The following is a 21,971-nucleotide window of genomic DNA, read 5'->3' as shown; positions in this document are numbered from 1 at the left end:
TTTATTCTATTTCTCAGCTCAAATTACATAAGAAACCACCAACTTTACTCCTTAATTTGGGTCACAAAAATTATAATATTGCTTCTTTTTATTAGAGGACTTAAATCTGGGTGATATATTTCGTTAGCTATAACTCGAAAACAAAGCGTTTCCAGACCTATGTTTATATGAACTTTTTTCATTATTTTCACCAGTAGAACATGTCCTGAAAATTTCTTCATGGGACACTTATATAAAAATAAATAATTCTGCAATAGCCATTACATTAAAAAAATTATATTGTTTTACTTTATCTGGTGTATTTATTTAGGAATAGCTAGAGCCATGAATATTTCTTCTTCCAATATTTAATTTTCTTAAAAATTCCATTTACTATTTTTATTGCTGGGTCTGCTCATTCTTAATTAGAATTGGTTTAAAGTAATTCATATTTTTTTTTGTAATTGACATTTGTCAAAACTATGTTAAGAGCCGAGATACCATAGGTCTTTACCTACGGTATCTCAGCAATTGTTTTTATCTTTTTCCTACAATTCAGCAATGTGATCTTTTTGGAATTATCTTCTTTATATATACAAAGAAGCAATATTTGTGTGTCCATTTATTTTTATACAGATGTACGGTTTTATTCTAATAGTTCCAACCAAGAGGAAAATTTGCTTGTTTATCAAATGAAATTTTATTTTGAAAAAACTATCTCCACCTCCTTCAAAATTTTGACAAACAACTTTACAGTTTTTCATGAACATCTTGAAAACAGTGAAGAAATCGACTAGTGTAGAAGGTGATTTTCTTAAAGCCTGTAAAATTGTAATTTGTTACAAAATGTAATTTGTTCAGCTCTGTTCTTAGTGTTCAAAATGTTCTTAGTTCTGAAGCTATTAATAATCAAAGTTTAAAATTGATACACAACTGTTTAGTTCTTTACCCCATTGTGAGTGTGTCACCATTCATATGTTATCTCTTTCTCACCCGTTTTCCAACTCATTGTCAGTCTCACTCACTCAGTGTTAGGTTACAAAAAACCTGCAAGCTGAACTTTAAGTAGCATCCAGAGCTGCATCAAAGATCTCAAGCTACATATCAAGTTCACTGCAGGTAACCGCTAGTTATCTATAAAATATTTATTACATTTGTTCTTTTGGTGTGTGCTGATTACATTTTATTTCTTCAGGGTACTCGGTTTGTGAAAACAGTTACTCGATTGATGGAACATCTGTTAGAGTATCGAAGTATCATCAATGATGAAAATAAGGAAAATCGCATGAGCTGCACTGTTAGCTTATTGGTAAGTAGATAATTACTTAATTTCTAAAGAACATATTTCTCATCTAAATGCAGTACATAATGCATAATTTTTACTTCCTTGTATGAAGTAAACGAAGTATTGTGATTGTGAAAAATTTCAGATTTCAACAGAAATATCCATTTTGACCATTCCTAAATCCATTTTCATCTCTCAGGAGATGATTCCATAGCCAAACATAAAAAAAGAGTTTATATAAACATAGGTCAGAAAATGATTCATTAACGAGTTTTGGCTCATGAAGCATTTAGCACTGTTTTCTGCTCTCTCTGTGAAATTAAACCGTACTAAAATTCTTGGGGTACAAATTGAGGGATAAATTTGGTGCTTCCTTATGGTTTTTGATCTAAGAATTTTGTGGCTATAGAATCATCTTCAGTAAGAATGCTGTGCAATTTATATATTGTATATATATATATATATATATATATATGTAATTATTTTTTTTTTTAATTCAAATAATCCGTAACATATTGATCACTGTGTTAATAAAATTTAATATTATATGAAATATAAACCACCAAAATGCATTAATTAGATAAGTTAAACTTAACCATATTAATTTCCAAGAATCAATTTTCAGGCCATCCCTCACCTTCAGTTGGTAATGAATTCTATAATTACATATAATTCTTTTAGAAATAGTTTTTTTTTTTTATTTTAGATTTTTCTCTATTTTACTTTTTTTTAAATTATATATAATGTAATTATAGACTTCATTACCAGTTGAAAATGCAGGATGCTGTGAAAATTGATTCTTGGAAATTAATATGGTAAGTTTTAACTTATCTAATTACTGTGTTTTGTGGTTTATATTTCATATAATATTAAATATATATATATATAAATAGCCAGCAAACATAAGCTATTTTAAAAACATGTAGAGATAAACCCTTAGTTGATTTATTAAAAAATAAATACAACATTTTTATTTATAAATTGAATAAAACAAATTTCAAAAAATGTAATCATTAAAAGACTAGATACTGTGTAATTATCAGTATTATTAAATTAACAGAAAAATATTAATATTAAATGATGGGAAGTGTTTAAAATAATTTAATTGTGTGTAAATATTTACAATACGTAACATATTTAGTTAAAAAATATATAAAGTTTAAAAAAATAATCAAATCATCTGTAAAAACTAACGTGTTTTTACATATTAAAAATCCTATTAATTAGTATTGTAAAAAAAAAAAAAAAAAACATTGTGTACATAGGCCTGATTGACCTCAAATCATAAGCAGTGTGTTTTGACAATTTTGTAATTAAAAAAATTTAAGAGGGATGTTGATCACTATTATCATTATGTATAGCCCTTTTTATATTTTTATTTACAACCACCTCCAGCTTTTGAATCACAGATCCACATTTAGCGGCTATGTTAATCACAAATAAACACAACACCAGCCAACATTACTCAAAATTTATGGTGTACGTCAAACAGGGATGCTACCTGAAACAGCCACACCTACAGAAAGGTTTAACATAAGTGGTATATAATAATATACAACTCTAAGAAGCCAATTATACCGTCTGTATGGACCTGCAGAAATCATCCTTATAGGAACAATACTGCATGAACTACATCCTAGCTGTAAGAAGTCTTGTGTGATCCCTGAACCAGACCATCTTGTAAATGCTAAAACAAAATCCTTCATTTTGTTATTTGTAATAACTGTTGCATCATAATTTTTTTTTACACTGAATGTGTTATTTAAATTTATAATTGTTTGTATTTGATTGTATTTCAACTTCTTTTCATATTTTTTTTTTTTAATTTAAGTGTAAATTTAATAACAAATTTTATATTAGGTCAAAAATGTCATCATATTCTAAAAAAAAGATTTTTTGAAATTATTAACAGAATATACAAGACCACATATCAGTTACTGATATTTAATGCATTTTTTACATTTAATTTTTTTTGTATTTGACACTGTGTAATAATTGAATACTTACTTATTCCAGAACTGAATAATTAGTATTTTAAATATAAAAAAGGTTCAGAAATTGAATTTATCTTCCCTAATTTTTGTTTTAAAGAGATATTTAAAAATGAATAATGCTATATTATTATCAAAGTTACTTTTATAAACTTGCTGAATTTTTATATTGTTATGTGAGTAAATTTCATATCAGGTTTGCTTATTGAAGTCATATTGAAGTTTAATTTATATACTTATGGGTTGCAGTGGTTACTGTGTGTGCTTAGTAAGTGATCTTATATATGTTAATCTTATTTATTCTGTATGGGTTTTAGAAAAAACCTATTTTTTTCAAAAAAATGATTTCAATTTCATGATCACCATCATGGCTTTTTAGTAACACATTTTCCATACGTGTAGTTGTCTATAACTATAAATTTGTGCTATATATCATAATATTGAGTTATTCATTGTTGTTGTTAGCTGACTACTATAATTTTCCTCTTTTTTTTTCAATGAAATAGAAGCTGGACTTAAAGACAACTAAATAATGGGAGTTTTTTATTTTAAACTCCCATTATAGTTTCATTGCAGGATTTATTAAAGAAAAATGTATGTTGAGTCAGTTTTCTTTTTGTTACAGGATTTCTACAGTGATATAAACAGGAAAGAGATGTACATTAGATATGTTAATAAATTATTTGATCTGCACCTTGAGTGTGATAACTTTACTGAAGCCGCTTATACTTTGAGATTGCATAGTAAACTTTTGAATTGGTCTGATACACCTGTTCCTCCTTTATTGCGATCACCACGTTATGTGACTTGTCAGACTCATCGCCAGCTTAAAGACACACTGTATCATGATATTATTGAAAATTTTGATAAAGGAAAGGTATTGATGATATCCTTTTTACATAAAAGACAAAATCAGTAATATATATTTATATAACTGAGACAAAACTATAAAAACCGTTTATCACCAAGAGTATAGAATTCGATAATGCTTGTTACATTATGCTTATTATTTATTTCTAATAGTGCCTTTGAGGTTTTCCCTCATCATCAGTTAAACTTTTTCTTCCAAATCACACATTAAATTCAAATCATTAAAATTATAACGTATAAAAATATATAGTCATAAATATTAAAAATTTTTAATTAAATTTTTTTTTTCTACACTTACAGTACTGTACTGAAGTTATTTGAATTTATTTAAATTATATAAATAAAAATTTAATAATGAAACAATGTTGATACCCATAAATAATACAAGTGTTGATGAAAATATTTATATAAAATATTCCTATGCTAACAACATTACTGAAAATTTGGTTAACGTTTACAATGATAAAAAATATAAAATAGCTTATAGACCATTTAATAATAATAACATTTAAAAATGCATACGATGATAATGATCCTAGTAATTTGTGTGGTATCTATAAAATAACCTCCAATGATTGTAAAAAAATCTATATCGGGAAAACTAGTAGATCATTTAGGGCAAGGTTTGCAGAACATTTTAGATCTTATAAAAACAAGTTAGGGTTCTCCAATCTTGCAGACCATTTAATAATCAATAAACATTCAATCACCAATTCGGATATAAATTGTAAAAGGTGTGATAATAAAAAAATTTTAATATTTTGGAAAAACATATGTACAAGTATAGACAAAAGTTTAATTTGATTAATGTACAGACAGAATTTGATAGTGAATTTTGTTATCAAAATCACCTTAGATAGCAGCACATTTATATAATTTAAATTAATTCAAATAACTTCAGTACAATACTATATGTGTGGCTAGCCACGTAATAAAAAAATGTTTAATTTTATATTTTTAATATTTATGACTATATATTTTTATATTTTATAATTTTAATGGTTTGAATTTAATGTGTGATTTGGAAGAAAAAGTTTATCTGATGAGGGAAAACCTCAAAAGCGCTATTAGAAAAAAATAAGCATAAGGTACGAAGCATTATCGAATTCTGTACTCTTGGTGGTATACAGTTTTTATACTTTTGTCTTTGAGATATTAGTACAGAGGGGAATATGGACAAATATAATAACAAAAGAATTGTTTTTCCTAAGTTAATATATATAAATATATATATATTTTTTTTCTGAGCATTACCTAAGATTTGACTATTCCTAATGATTAACTGTTTTTATAAACCAACAAATTTTTATTTTGTTCACTAATAAATAAACTGTTTAAAAAATTATAATTAATTTTGTATTAATTCTAGCATAACATGTTAAGTTGTTATTTGTACTTAAAACAACACATTATTCAAATAAATAGATTTAATTTAATAAAATACAACACAGAAATAGAATATACTTGTCAAAAAAAATTTATGAACAATATTAAAAAAAATATAAAATTGAACAAGGCTTCATAGAAACAAGTATACAACCTGTATGACCAGAACCAGTTCAAATAATCAAATCTTTTATTTTATTAGATCATAATAATAATACACTATATAGAGCAAAATACGCCCCCTTTCATATCAACACAAAATGATGCAGAATGCTTTAATATGTGATAGGCAGAGCATTTTACTGGTAATCTAAGAAGAGTGTTACAAACTTTCAGGATGTGTTTTACTGATGAAAATAAAGAAGAAAGTTCATATAAATGTAGGTTCAGGAAAGTTTCAATAGTAAGTATGAGCTGGCAAAAGACTTCACTCTGATTTCTGTGCCTTCAGTAAAATTAAGCCAGACTGTAATTCTTCGGACCCAAATTAAGGGGTAAATTTAATGGTTTTATATGAAATTGAAAAAAAATAGCTCCCAGAACTGTATTTCTAGCAGTTTTCAAAAAATTTGGGATAAAAGAAAAAAGATTGTGGTCTAAAAATACACTATTTTATATTTGCTATAAAATAACTGTATTAAATGGGTAATAAACGCATAGAAGTTTTAAACTAAACTTGTACAAAATTTTATTGAATAAAATTGTATGAACAAAGTTCATACAACTAATTAAAAACATTTGAATTTCAACTTTTATTAAAAACAAAACATATCAAAATGTAGCAGATTTTCAAAATAAAATCTTACTTATTAATTGATATTAATTCTTAATTTGCAAATGGTGTGCATTATTCTTTGTTCTAAAAAATCTTCAGAAGTTTTTTTATTATTCAGCTCAAAGTTATTTTTAAGCTAGCAATTTAAAAATTATTTGTGGCATCTGAAGTGTTCATATTCCTATGAATATGTGTGAGGAAGATTTGGTACACAAAAATAATAACAGAAAACTTCTTATTTATTTAATTAATAGAACATTACTTAAAGGTATAATTCCATATTTTAATTATACATTTCACAGAATTGTTTTTTCAAGATTATGTGTTCAATAAAGAGAAAATTTTCAGTTTCCTTATACTCTCACCAAAATAGGTAATTTTTTTTTTTTTACAGATGTGGGAATGTGCTTTAAGTGTGTGTAAGGAGTTAGCTCGTCAGTATGAAGAAGAAATATTTGATTATTATCAATTAAGTAAACTTTTTCGTCGAATGTCTACATTTTATGATAATATCATGCAGCAACAGCGGCCAGAACCTGAATATTTTCGTGTTGCTTTCTATGGTAGAGGATTCCCAGCTTTTCTTCAAAATAAGGTAATTTTGAAAATGCCGTCATAACAATAATAAAATGCATTTACAAAGTTGTGTGACACATTTATGTTTCTAATTCTAGAGGGGCATACAGTAAACCACATGGACTTATTATTGTTTAACTTGTATCTATAGTAAACAGATTATTATATTTGACTTTAGCCACTATTCCTTAATTCACACCCTTCAATTTATAGGATATTACTTTTGGAATCATTACAGATGTTGTAAATCATTATATTGTAAAAAATTTACTAAAAACCGGAGCACACTGGATGTGTGCTTTTATTGAAAGAAATTTGGAAACACTTTTACCATAGCAGCACCTCAGCCTCAATGTTGAACATTTGTATAGCCACTTAATAGGTCACTAAATATAGAAGACCAAAGAAATTAGCACATTAGCACATTGCCTGGAAAATAGTCGCATAATAATTAGAGAACAGTTTTAAAAATATTTTATAATCAAGAATTTTTTAATTGGGAGATTTAATTTTCTAATAATAATGCAGAAACTTTATTATTGAAAAACAATTGAAAATAAATATATAATCACTATTTTTAATATTAAAAATTTTTCTTTAAAAGTTATCTATTACAAAAAACATTATAACTATAAGGCACATTAATAAGGTGGTAGTTGAAATTATGTTGCGTTAAGCTGTTTAAGCTTATTTTACACTTTCAAATTTGATTGTCTAAAGATAATCTGAAGTGACTTTTTTATGATTGATTGTCAAAGAAGCCATCCAATTTACATTTTAAATAATCTTTTGTAACAGTCTTTGATAATTTATTAATTTTCAGCTTTATTTAATGACTGTTTAGCATAACTCTTTTTTTCCTAGAAGTAGTGTACTAATTTTAAACAGTCTACAGGATACATTTTAAAATTTAGAGCTATTAAAATTATGAAATGAAACTTTATAATAAAATAATTATAAATAGTTAAATTTATATACAGGTGGTTGATTATAAACCTTTTGTTCCTTGGGTAAAGTGATTTCTCTGGTTAAGGAATATGTGACAATGTAAAGTGCAATTTTGAATTCTAAATTACAAAATGTCAATAGATTTGAGATCTGAAAATACCATTTTTCAGGTTATATATCACTTAAGATACTTAAATGCTTTTATTTAAAAATTTGTTTATATTGATTGGAAGCAATTCATATTTTATTGATATGATGAAAAAGAGTTACTAGAGGAGAACTATTATTGCATTGGTTTTATGAATTTTTAAGACGGATGTACTATTTAGTTTTGGTACTGTTGTAGCAAAAGAAAAGAAAATCGATAGGACTGTTATTTTTTGGATGCTTTTTGCAATGAATTAGTTTTAGTTTTTAGCAGTTAATAATGGAAATGTCTCAAAAATTGTTACTGTGCACCACAAACAGCCCACAATTCTATTTCTCCATGACAATGATTTTTTCTGTTAATGATATAAGATTTATTTATTTAAGTTGTATAGTTGATTAAATATATTTTCTCTATTTCAAAATAATGTTCTAAGAATTTTTATTTTAGTCTCAGTAATGTATAACAAAATCCTCATTATTTTATATACACTGTAAAATAATATTTAGTGGTATCTGTTTAATATCTTGTAATTTGATATAGTTTCAAGAGTGAAGTTATCTGATGGTAATCCATTAATATCACAAGTGCAGAGGACAGTATCATTTTTGAATGAAGCTTAAACTATATTTTTATTAAATTTAAATTAATACTGATTCCACCAGAATCTTGTATAAGTTTCATAGAGTATTAAAATAATCTTGTTTATTTGTTTAATAATATGTTAATTTATTTTTCAGGCCTTTGTTTACAGAGGCAAGGAATATGAACGTCTCAGTGATTTCTGTAGTAGAACTTTAAATCAGTTCCCAAATGCTGAATTGTTGAGCAGATTAACTCCTCCAAGCACTGATATCACTGAATCACCTAACCAATGTATCCTTTTACTAGATGAGTGTTTGTCCATATACATTAAGTTAAAATGATTAAGAATAATGTGTTAATAATGTTAAATATAAATATTTATTTACATTGCATATCCAGTTTGTTTTTTAAATATGTGGTAAATATTCGTAGTAGCAAATAAAAAAAAAAAAAATTAAATATAATCCAAGAATAAAATCAGTTCTTTTACTGCATTAGTAGATGTTAATTTTAATCACTTCATCCAGAGACCTTCCAGGTATGGAAAATGATCAACAGATTGTTTTACTATCCCGTTTCTTGTGATCAAGTTTTTTAATAAAGTACTCCAAACAGTGGATACTGTATGATTTACTGATTTACAAGAATACATATTTGCAAAAGTGAGTTTATATTTAATTTTTATGCAAGTTATACAAATAAAAATGTAGTGTATTCAGAATTATTATACTGGGTGATTCAAAAAAGACTTCACAAATTTAAAAGCATATAAAAATTGATTTAGATAACTAGCAGATTCAATTGAGTTCTCATTTCATAGCAAAACACATCAAGTTTTGACTCATGAAGTTCATTAGTACCAAATTTGGACACCAGCATTGTTAAAAATTGATACATTTAATGGTGCAGAACGTGCTCGCTGTTTGTTTTGGTTTTACTATTTGCATTTCGGAACTGCAATTCAGCATAATTTTCGTAAAGAGTTTGGTAGGGAGCCACCTACTAGGCATTCAATTTACTCTTGGTACCAAACCTTTTTTGAGATAGGTTGTTCTGTTAAACACACAAAATCAACAGGACGCCCATGCATCCCTGAAGCTACTCTAGAACAACTCAGAGGCATATTTGCACATAGTACGAAGACATCAACTCAACGTGCATCACATGAGACCGGCATTCCACAAATGACTGTTTGGTACATATTGTGTAATTGATGAACTTGAAGCCATACAAACTAACCGTGCTTCAACAGATTACAGATGACGACAAAATAGCTCAGCTACAGTTTTATGTAGAAATGTTAGATAGAATTGCAGACAATGTAATTTTTAGTGATGAGTCAACAGCCATTTTTAGTGATGAGTCAACAGCAATTTTTAGTGACAAGGTGAACAGCCATAATGCCGAATATGGTGCAGCATATCTATGAAACTTTAGAGCACATTAGTGGTAGCCCTAAGGTCAGTGTGTTTTGGCCCCTAAGCAAATAAAAACACTGTACTTCCTGGAAGCAACCATAAACAGTATTGTTTATATGGACATGCTCAAAATTTTCTAATTCTTCAGTTAGACTGTTGACCAAAATGGAAGTTCAAGACAGGGCACCACTTCACTACTGCCTAGAAGACTGAAATTTTCTTGATACTCAATTCCCAGGTTGGTGGATTGGTCATGAAGGTCCAATTATATTTAAGAAATAATTCTAATGAAATTAGTATAGAGAAATGATCATTTTTAAATTGGATTTATCATTTACAGCAGTGGTAGTCAACCTTTTTATACCTACCACCCACTTTTGTGTCTCTGTTAATAGTAAAATTTTCGAACTGCCCACCGGTTCCACAGTAATGGTGATTTATAAAGTAGGGAAGTAACTATACTTTATAGAATTTATAAAGAAAATTTACAGCAAGTTAAAACATATAATAATAATTACCAAATACTTTATGTCAAACTTTCACTAAGTTTGGCAGAATAAATCTTTTTAACTTACTGTAGTTAAATCTATCTTTTTATTTGTACTTTGCATATATAGAAGCATGAAGTCTGATGAAATTACATTTAATTAATTAAATAATTAATGAGATCCCTGAGGCTGGTGCTGCGAAACTAAATGCTGGATATCTGGTTCAATTTTTGTAAGGAACAAATGAAGGTCCCTTCTTTCGGAAATATTCAGGCAGTTTCTTTCTTTGGTCATAATATAATTAACAGCACTAAAGCTCGATTCTACAAGATATGAGGTAGGGAAAGGTATCAATAAACTGAATATCATTTTCCACATATTTGGATGTAACACAGGCATTTTTTTATTTTGCCATAGGTTTTCATATCTACCGCTATTGAATTTATATTTACTTTCTTCATCATATCTAATTTCTAACAGTTCTTTTTGGCAAGTTGTATCAGCCTCTCCAATATTTGCGGTAAAAGTATTTTTCTTCCAGTCATACACCTTCAATTTCAAAATATTTTCAAATCATTTTTCCATGTCCAATTTAAGTTTGTTGAGGTGACTACTGAATCTGTCAATATCCTCTGGAGTTACATATCATCTTTTATAGATGATAATTTAGGAAACTGATGAAATTCTCTCTTCAATAGATTACAAAGAAATAGTTAAAAGTTTGTCAATAAATAATGACACAATACTTTGGCAACCTATAAGAGTTTTATTAGCTCCTTGAAGCTGCAAATTGATCATTAAATCTCTTGAAAATATCTGCCAAATAAAAGGCATCATTCTTTACCGTTTTTAAGTGTTGACACAGATTGGTCTCATTATTACTTTCAAAAAATTGTATGACACTATCATATAATGCTATAAAACGAGTCAAAGATGTACCTTTCACAGCCACCGGACTTCTGTGTGCAAAAGTAATCTAATAAAATCTTCATTGTTGTCCTGGCAAAGCTGTCGAAACAGTCATATCATTTTTTGCATTGGATTTGATTTTGTTTATGGCTCGAATTACTTTAGTTAATGATGAATGGAGACTTGTACAGATGTTTTCCTACAAGGTGTTGTCTGTGCACTGCACAATGAATACATAAAACATTTGGCATTTCTTCCTTCAAATAAGCAAAAAATCCATGATAGCGATCTACCATTGATTGTGCTCCATCAGTAGCACATGCAACAATATTATTCAAAAGAATATTATTTTTTGTTAAGTATGATTTTACAGTATTAAATATAGATAATTCTCTTGTATCTGTAATGAGATTTATTGTGAATCGTATTTCTTCTCGTAATGTATTGTCTTCATTAAAATATCATGCATATGTCATCAATAAAGTATTATTATCTGTAATGGTAGACTCGTCCAGTTGCATGGAAAGTGAAAAGTTTTGGAGAATACTTGATAAGTTTATTCAACATTAACTGCCGTTTCTTCAATTCATCACTTTACTGTGCTATCACGTAGGAGCAACATTTTTAAAATTTCAGGTATATCCTGATGCATTTCTGTTAAGATAAATTCTTTTATAGAGGGTATTATTACAGTTTCTACAATATTATAGCTTTTACCACTTTTGTCAATTAATCCATCTTTGTTCGCTGCATGTTGTTTCTTAAATGATTCAACGATTGTCGAATTATTTTGAAATTTTGTATATATTTCCTGAAAAGATGTTTCGCAATCGACTTTGCTTCATTGCCTCGTTGGATAATGTTTTATGACAATAAACACATTGGATGTCGTTTATTTACAGTAGATTCTATGAAACCCATCTTCAGATACCCTGACAAATAGCCACTAACATATTTCTTATTTTGAGACATGGGCTCACAATATTTTGTTTGAAGCTGTAGGCACATGCTCACTGTTACAAATCTAACTGCAAACTGGCCAGATGCATGAACTGTTCTGGGATGAGTATCTTTTGTTTGCGGTTGCATTATAGCACCATTTAGTTTCACTTATGTAACGTGAACTAAACTTATGTGCAGGCAATACAAATAGTATATTTTCTGAAATTTTAATTGTCACGGGGAATTTTATGAAACCTAATGAAAATGTTTTTACACAATGCTATGAAAATTTTTAAAAAGAATCAAATTAAAAAAAAGGAAAGTGATACAGTATCGAACAAAACCCCTGCCATCCAACATGAAAACTGGAACGCCCACTACTAGTGGGCGGTAGAGATCAGGTTGACTACTGTTAATTTACAGTATGATATTTGGTAAAATTTAATGAACATATATGTGAAATATTTTCAGTTTTTAAAAAAATATTTATTTTTAATATTGCAACTTTTTATTATTTTTTCACCCACTTTCCATATTTCCAAGTTTTCTATGTAGTTTATATTCTAACAGAAGAATATTACTATTTTTTAATACATTTTTATTATTTAAATAATGATACTGCCAATGATTTAAATATTAAGTGCTAAGAATATTGAAAACATTGGAATATTATACCTTAACAAGTGGTTAGATCTTCAGATTAATAAAGTTGAACCTGTGATGGATGATAGAAAAAAGCGATTATCTGGTAAAGCAGTCCACGAGCAGATACTAAAATATTACAGGTAATTTTGATGGTTAAAGATCCATATTGTACAGGCATACAATGTGTCCATGTCTTTGTTTGATACATTACCTAGGACCTCTTAGTTTATGTCCTTGATTGGCTATAGGTAATCTATTCACCAAATGATTTGACTAAAATTTTATATCTGCATCAAAACAAGTCACTTAAAGTGTGCTACAAAATATTTACCTATTATTATTTGTTCAAACAAAATTGTTTCAAAATGAAACTCCATTTTTCAATCATTTTAATGATTTAAAATTGTTTTGCTTTTATTGTGATGTCATCTGTGATTTTAAGTTATAGCCATCCAATATATTTTTGAGCAGCTGTATCATGATCACAAAGAAATGAAATAGAAACTAAACTCATCATATCATTAATTTACATAAAATTATTTTCATGAAACGTTATGCATTCAGTTGACTAGAAATTCAAACAGTTGTTTAATTCCCTTAAGAGTTTTCTGTATATACAAAATTATTTTAAAACAATCTGTTTTTTGCAAATATTAAGGCTTTCTGAAAACAGGACAATATAAAACAATTGTGTCACACTATAATAAAGAACGAACAGTAATCTACTGACAGCATTAGTCATTCATGGCAGGTAACAGTCTGCAAAGAATAGTATCACGAAAGTACTGGAGTTGAGCCAGGTCAGTATTCAAATTTAAGTCAACCTCTTGTATATTATACTTCTCTTCACCAGTAACTCTTGTATAACTAAAACATTTTTTTTTGCTTTGTTTATTGTAAATCAACATTGATAATTGCTATGTCCTTATAAACATGTTAATTTTTGGATTAATTGTATTGAAACTTCGGTCAGTTGATATTCTCAAACCAAAATGTCACTTATGTCATTTCACTGTAGTAATAATTACATTAAAAATTAATTTTAAAAAAGTAACTTTACATTTTAATCAATGATGCTGATTCCTTCAGTATTTTAATTTTGTATGATACTTTTATAAAGATAATTATTCAAAAACAAGCTCTTCCTAATGATGCACATTATAAATATTAGTATTTTAACCTGATTATCTCCTATGTATAACTTGTTTGACAGAATCTAGGCATTATTATTATTAGTAGTAGTAGTAGTAGTAGTAGTAGTACTAAATGGTCAATATTTCTATTACAAGTTAATTCATTTCATACTGATTATTTAAAATATTTTGTATGCCTTACATTGTTACAGAACTTATTTTTTTTTTTTTATTTCAGGGTAAACGATGTTCAAAAATTCAGATTCTCTAGGCCATATCATAAAAGAGATTCAGGAGGTGAAGAAGGAGGAGGAAATACACCAGATCCAAGCAATGAATTCGCTACATTGTGGGTTGAGCGGACAGTGCTTGTAACTTCCTATCCTCTTCCAGGTATCTTGCGTTGGTTTCCTGTCACATCAGCTGACACATTCCACATATCACCACTCCAGAATGCTATAGAAGCAATGGAGACAACTAACAAGTAAGTTACTAAAAATATTTTTTTGTAAAATAAAATTATTTTTTCCTGCCCAATTAAAATTACTCAGAAATGTTTAAAAGTGTATTATATTATGATGTAAGAAACATTTAAAAGTGTTTGTCTGTTTGTTCTACTTATAGTTTCATTGATTTTCAGTTTTTGTTGATTATCTTAACTAACAAAGTTGTAAAATACCATTATTAACACTATTTTTTAAGCCCAATTATACATTGACAGCCTGAAATTTGAAAAAAAAACCACGTGAGTACTGATATAATGTTAAATCTGACTATAATATTTAATCTGATATGTTTTTTTGTAGGCATTATTCTTTGCTAGGCTTTTCAGAATCATTCTATAATTTTTTTAAGACCTTATTGTAACTTTAGTACAGTCTGTTGGTTAAAATTACAAGGAAATAACTCATACATTTTAATATCTGATTTAGTTTGTATTCCACATTATTGAAAATAAATTTTTGTATTTTGATTCTTTACAATTTCCATTCTTTATTCTAACTTGAATTAGTTTGGTATATATTCATGCAATAACCTAGAATTTGTGCATAATATTTAAATTTTCAGTTATTAGTTGTTTAATTCAATTTGTCATGAGTATATGCAGCACATATTTTATTTCATTTTGTTCATATCTTTAAAAAAGAGAGAGACTGTTTAGATTCTGAAATTCTAAAATTAGTGCACGAATTGGTGTTAACTGATTCTGATGTGGAGAACAACATATGTACGGAAAGCTAGATAAACCTTCTGTTGTTTTTCTTCTTTTTTTTATATATTAAACAAACACTTTTTTTATTCTGAGCCCTGAGCCAGAGAGAAAAGTTGATGGCTAGGATAAAGATTCTACACTTCATTTACATTCATACATATTATCCTCATTCATCCTCTGAAGTAATACCTTACAGTGGTTCTGGAGGCTAAACAGAAAGAAGAAAGTAAAGGATAAAGATCCTGATTATAAATTACAAATAAGTGATTTAATATTATTAAGTCTGATAATTAATATATAATAACAGGTATATCTCAAAATTTTTTGGAGCCACAGTCTACTATGCTGCTAATGAAAAATATGACCATTTTGAGAATTTTTTTTTTGTATTTTCCCATTTAAAAAAACTTATATCAATCTACACTAATATTATAAAGAGGAAAGATTTGTATTGTTTGTATTGAATAGGCTCCGAGACTACTGGACCGATTTGAAAAATTATTTTTCCATTAGAAGCCGACATTATCCCTGATGAACATAGGCTACTTTTTACCGCGTTATTTAAGCAACATATTTAAATTTTTCTATCTTTGTAATTCAGTAACTAGCAACTGTCCATCGTCGTCGTGTCTCTCTTGACGCTCGCGTTCCCACCCCGCTCGGCTAGCTAGGCAGCAGCATGTGACCTAAGCATCACTGTGGTGCAGGAGGGGAGTCAATGTCACAAAATAAAGTGCCGTGCGGCTCATTCGCACGGTCGACTTCCTACGTAGCTGTTGTGTGCAATATCGAATATTTTTCCTTGAGAATATTTTGAATTTTTTATAATTTTTTAATCACCACTTCATGTACAGGCTAATTCCTGTTCAACATGTAAGCAAATAATTTAGTATTAGTTGATGTAGTATTTAGTTTTTTTTTTATAATTTCAAAATGCCCAAAAGATTAAGATCTCAACTTTCTAGAAATAGTTTACACTAGGGCAATAAAAATAATTTCAAGGGTATTTCATTTAAAGTTGAAAAAATTCATAAAATTATTCACAAAAGATGAAATATTCGGCAAAATGAAATGTTACACCTCATGTTTTACCTCACTGTCATTTGCTGTTTTGGCTAGAAAGAAAAATCCAGCCAGATGAAATTGATAGTGTCATAGTTGCGGAACTGCCCAACCAACAAAACGACCCGATATTGTACGATATCGTGACTAAAAATATGGTGTCCATGCGGAGAGCATAACTTAACAGCACCATGTATGAAAAACGGTATCTGCACAAAAAAGTACCCTCAATGTTTCGTCAACGATACCCAAACTGGAGAGGACGAATATCCAGTTTATCGCCGTCGTGACGCCGAAAATGGAGGCCAGAGCGCTACGCTAAATTTCAGAGGAAGTATTTTCTATATAGATAATAGGTGGATTGTTCGTTATTCTGCATTATTGTGTAGGATGTTTAACGCGCACGTAAATATCGAGTACTGCCACTCAGTTCAAGCCATCAAATACATTTGTAAATATATCAATAAAGGATCTGACCAAGCTACTTTTAGCGTCAAAAACCCGATCGATGAAGTGGAAAACTATGTAAATGGCCGGTACATAAGTACATCCGAAGCTGTTTGGCGAATTTTAGAATTTCCCATTCACGAGCGACATCCTACAGTCTTGCATTTAGCCGTCCACTTAGAAAACGGCCAAAGTGTGTATTTTACCGCAGAAACGGCTGAACAAGTGGCCCAAAACCCTGAACGACTGCAACAAATATCTTATTTTTTTAAATGGGTACACCAACCGTGCGAAGCTGGGCCGGGCAGCTATATTCAATAAATTAAGTGATTCCAACGCGGACGAAGTCGCGGGTTTCAGCTATGTATCATATAGTCGTTAATTTTTGCGAATCAATTTTCACAATGAAGTACTATTTGTAACGAGTGAATAAATCCCACGGGGACGAAGTCGCGGGCCACGGCTAGTAACATATAAGTACGTAAATTTTCTAATTGATAAATAATGGAGATGAACAAAAAAATGTTTAGATTAGTTGAGAACTTATAAATCTGAATGAAATATAGTTATACACATTTAGGTATATTTATTTTTTCTTTCAATTATATTACATACAGCTTGTGAGAATCCTAAATTAAGGTGTTGTTGGTCAGTTGACTAATTTATAAATATATATTTTATTAGATCTTATGTCAAGAGATTATATTCTAGTGATACTTCGAGACATGCTTGTAAATTATAACATCTTTCCATGATTCCCATGGAATCATTGGGGCCATGATCTCATGCACAATCTTCAGTCATTTTTTGAATATGGAGCTTCATTTTGCAGAATAAAATTTCCTAGTTTATTCTCTCTTTTTATAAATTTAACTCTTGGTAAAGATATTTGTGGTTTTAGAAATATGAAATAATATTCTAAATATAAAAAAAAAACAAACCAGAAAGGTTTGGCATCAAATTATATGCTATTTTTATTTATGACAGTCAATTTATTAGGAGCTTGAGCTTTGGAGTACCTAACAACAGGCAGTAGGAAAGATAATTCTATTACTTCTCACTTTTTAAGATTTTGGAGCTCTACCTCAATAAAGGCCATAAAATATATATGAATTATTATTCACGACCTGCAGTGTTAATTTGATTTTTTATGAGAAAATAAACAAAAATCACATGTGTAGCAGATAGAAAAAACTCGCAACTTATGAAAGAAAATTTCACAAAGTTTTTTGTGAAACTTAGAATATTTCTTTAAAAAAAGCAAAAAACATAAGGAAAGGGAATCTGTTTATATAAGACAAATTCATATTTTAAGCCAAATAATGGAACGTCACCTTTGGTGTCTGCATTTTATTCAGTTGTTAAAAAGTGACAGTAATAAATGTTGAATTCAGAAGTCCCAGGTGTATAAATATGAAACCGGAATTTTTGTATAGAAAATACATGTTTATTGTATGAAAATGACAAAAAATATTTTATTTGAAATCTCCATCACTAGCTATACATTTTTCCCATCTCTCTGACAATTTATGAATGCCACACCAAAAAAACTGTTGATCTTTTGAGGCAAACCAGTCATTGAGCCATTTTCGTACATTTTTATAAGAAGTGAAGCGCTGCTTAGCAAGTACATGTCACATCATGCAAATAAATATGAGTCGGGTGGAACCAACCCTGTTGAAGTAAGCCGCATGCGAAAGTATTTCCCAACTGAACACCTCAACGTTTCCTTGACTGGTTTTACTGTGTGTGATGGTGCATTATCATGAAGCAAAATCACTTTGTGCTGCCTTTTTTGATATTCTGGTCATTTTTCACGCAACACTTGATTCAAATCAATCATTTGTTGTCAGTAGCGTTCAGAATTAACAGTTTCGCCAGGTTTTAGCAGCTCATAATACACCCTTCTGATCCCATCAAACACAGAGCATTATCTTCTTTCCTTAGTGATTTGGCCTTGAAATCAATATCGATGGTGCGCCTGGAGTTACCCATGATCTTTATGCTTAGGATTTTCAAAATATATCCACTTTTCATCACTTCACAATTCAATAGAGAAATGACTTTCTTTTGTACCTGGTGAGCAGCACTTCGCAAGTGGTTTTTCAGTTATCTGGCTGTCTTTCATTCAGTTCATGCGGAACCCATTTCCCCATCTTCTGGATCTTTCCCATGGCTTTCAAACGTATGAAGATGGCTTCTCATGTTACATTTAATTGATCCATGTTTTGTTGTTGTGTTTGAGCATCTCCTCATCCAACAGTACTTGCAATTCACTGTTTTCAAACTTTTTTGGTGGTCTTCCACGTTCTTTGTTTCTCACATCGAAATCGCCACTTTTGAATTTTTTTTTTTAACCACTTAAACCCGCACTGTGATTTAACAATAGCATGCTTACTATAAGTTTCGACAAGCATTCGATGCGATTCTTCAGCAGTTTTCTTTAAATGATAACAGAAAATCAATGCTGTCTGCAAATCGTAGTTTGTAGATTCAAAACTCGACATGTTCAATGCTAATTAAAACTTTTCTATTGTATGAAACTTGTATTGTTGTGAGCTGAAAATCTTTGTCAGCTGTCAAAGAAAGAAAATGATGCGGTTTGACAGTAACTACACTGACAGCTAGGGCCAACAATGAGGAAATTCCAGTTTCACGTTTTACACATCTGATAGGCCTAGATATAAACGCCTTAGGTTACATTAAATTATGATATTCTCAAAACTAGGTCGGGTAGAGGTAATCAAATGATCTATGGTCCATTCAAGAAGAACAATGAAATAGTGGAAAAAAGGCAATTTTCCTCAATTTTTTTCCTGATCTCCATAGCAGAGCAGTAGCATTTTTGCCTTTCATCCAGAAAAATCTGGGTTCAAGTCCTGAACAGACATATCTCTCATAAATACTGTAATTGTGATTTAGCCTGTAGTCACTAATAGAATGTAAATATATGTCGCTGATTAATTAGTTTATTTCATACTAAGAAACATGTTCATGACAGAATAAAAATAAATGTAGTATGTAGTAGAAAATGATTCTAAATCAGATAGATGATACTGAATTGACAAAAAGATCTGGATTGTTTTTGTATGATTATACTGGATGTAGTTTTAGTTGTACTTATAGACAGGCATTTTATTGGAAAATACCATTCTAGTGAAAATAAGGCTACACCAGCTTTGCATAGTTAACATTTTGCATGTAATAGCATATTGGTGGGTTTCCAAAAGTATATTTGTATATACAAGATAATTCTCAACAGAACATTGAACATTATTGGAGTAATTTTTTTTTTTCAAAATATGACTTTAGTTGTACAACACTTGACAATTTTCAAAGTAGTTTTCTTTTTTTTAATATGTAATTTAGTTTGTAAGTCCTGAAACTTTAAAATAAATGATGTTTGAATGCTACTACATCTTAATTTTCAAAATGTATAAGAATATTTTTATAAACATTTAAATAAAAAACTTAGGATTTTGTACCTAACACAATTTATTAGCTTAGAATCTGTTAATTTTAAATGAGTTAAGGCTTGATTGGTTTAACTGGGTTTTTTTATGTGACTATGATGTCTTTCTCAAATCTTGAGTGATTGTGTGTATTTTTTGGGGATAACTGAAATAACTATTTTCATTAATAAAGTTTCAAACTACTTGTTTTAACCTTACAAGGGATAAGTTTGTATATGCTTTAGATTTCTTTTTATATATGTGGTATTCTTAAACCACAAATCTGATATAAAGAATTTATAAACTTATTTACTTGATGTAGCTATAAACCTTCAGAATATTTAATATTTGTTTCTTTTTAATTTTAAATATCTTGCTTTAATAGCTTTTTTATCCATTCTGTAGAATTATGTGCATTTTCTATTATTTTATAGGATAATTACATTGCTAATTTTGTTTTAATTAGTTCATATATACAGAATTTTCACTTACTTTCCAGTTTTTACCATGATAATGCTGTATAATTTTCTACCTGAAATTCTTTTAGCAAAATACTTTTATAATTAATTGTGGTTGGATTTTGTTGACCATAGCTATCAAATTCTATAGTGACTTTATCAGACAGCAGCTTATGATACTACTTCTTTTTTTATGTAAATAAGTAAATAAATTCTGCTGTAAATATTTTTGCATTTAGTATGGCATTGAAAATAGTAGTTAGTATGAAAAATGTTTAAAAAAATCAATTATATTTCTCCAACTAGTTTTCCAGCTACGGCCGGGTCTATGTGTGTGTGTGGAGGGTGGGAGGGAGGGGGGTAGTAAATGCAATTACTGCCACTGGCTTGCCAGGCCTGATGTAGTGCAATGTAAGTGTAAATGTACTGGCAAATATGAAAGATGGAACAGACTCAGGTCAACCTAAGTAATTAATAATGAGTTTAATGATTCCAATTACAGAAGAAGAATGTAGTCAAACTTTCAACATAGAAATCAGTTATACTAATTATTTTTCTATAACAATTTTTTATTTAATGAAATAATTTATCCTTCTTTATTATTTTCAGAGAATTGAGAGCACTGATAATTGCTCATCGTAGTGATGCAACTCTGCCTTTACCTCCACTGACCATGAAACTGAAAGGAATCGTTGATGCAGCTGTAATGGGTGGCATAACAAACTATGAGAAGGTTGTAATGTTAAATTTTTATCATATATTTAATTAACTTTAACTTAAAGTAAGGTAAAACACACTATTTTTTTGTTTAAATAAACTCAGAAATATTATTGTAACATTTAAATAATTTATATAATTCTCTACTAAAATGAGTTCTGATTAAACATGAAATGTTTTTTACAGTATCTTACATTAGTCATAGAATAGCTGCCTGTTGATAGTAAGCATTTGTTTAAGCAACAGCAACCTTACAGTCTTTTCAATTTTTAAATTCATTGTCATAATTTTTTATTTAGAACCTTGAAACTTATACTTGAGAAATACAGCCAGCTATATGTCGTTCAATTATTAAGAATAAGCTACTTCATTATAAGTTAAATATCTAAGTAATTTTTGGAGGCTGTTTATTATTTAACAAGGTTGAGCAAGACTGCTTTTAGTGTGTTTGAAATATTACTAATAGCATTTTATATAATAATTTCCATTGTAATTTCTTTGTTTTATTTAAGCGTAAGCTGAGTTTCATAAGGGAACTAGGACT

At 28.9% G+C, this 21,971-nt stretch overlaps 1 protein-coding gene across 1 annotated transcript in view; it reads left to right on the top strand.

Annotated features, from left to right (window-relative positions):
* The window catches only part of mbc (dedicator of cytokinesis protein myoblast city), a 220,438-nt gene that overhangs the window by 153,651 nt on the left and 44,816 nt on the right, over window positions 1-21,971 (top strand). The window contains exons 23-29 of the mRNA XM_075376562.1: window positions 1,175-1,288; window positions 3,881-4,132; window positions 6,681-6,881; window positions 8,699-8,834; window positions 12,992-13,085; window positions 14,317-14,562; window positions 21,320-21,443. Of these exons, the coding sequence (XP_075232677.1) occupies window positions 1,175-1,288; window positions 3,881-4,132; window positions 6,681-6,881; window positions 8,699-8,834; window positions 12,992-13,085; window positions 14,317-14,562; window positions 21,320-21,443 (1,167 nt within the window). The remainder of the gene's footprint in view (window positions 1-1,174; window positions 1,289-3,880; window positions 4,133-6,680; window positions 6,882-8,698; window positions 8,835-12,991; window positions 13,086-14,316; window positions 14,563-21,319; window positions 21,444-21,971) is intronic.

This window comes from Lycorma delicatula, chromosome 1 (genome assembly GCF_047948215.1).
Source record: "Lycorma delicatula isolate Av1 chromosome 1, ASM4794821v1, whole genome shotgun sequence".
Classification (NCBI taxonomy): Eukaryota; Metazoa; Arthropoda; class Insecta; order Hemiptera; family Fulgoridae; genus Lycorma; species Lycorma delicatula.
This window is presented reverse-complemented; position numbering and strand designations above follow the sequence as displayed.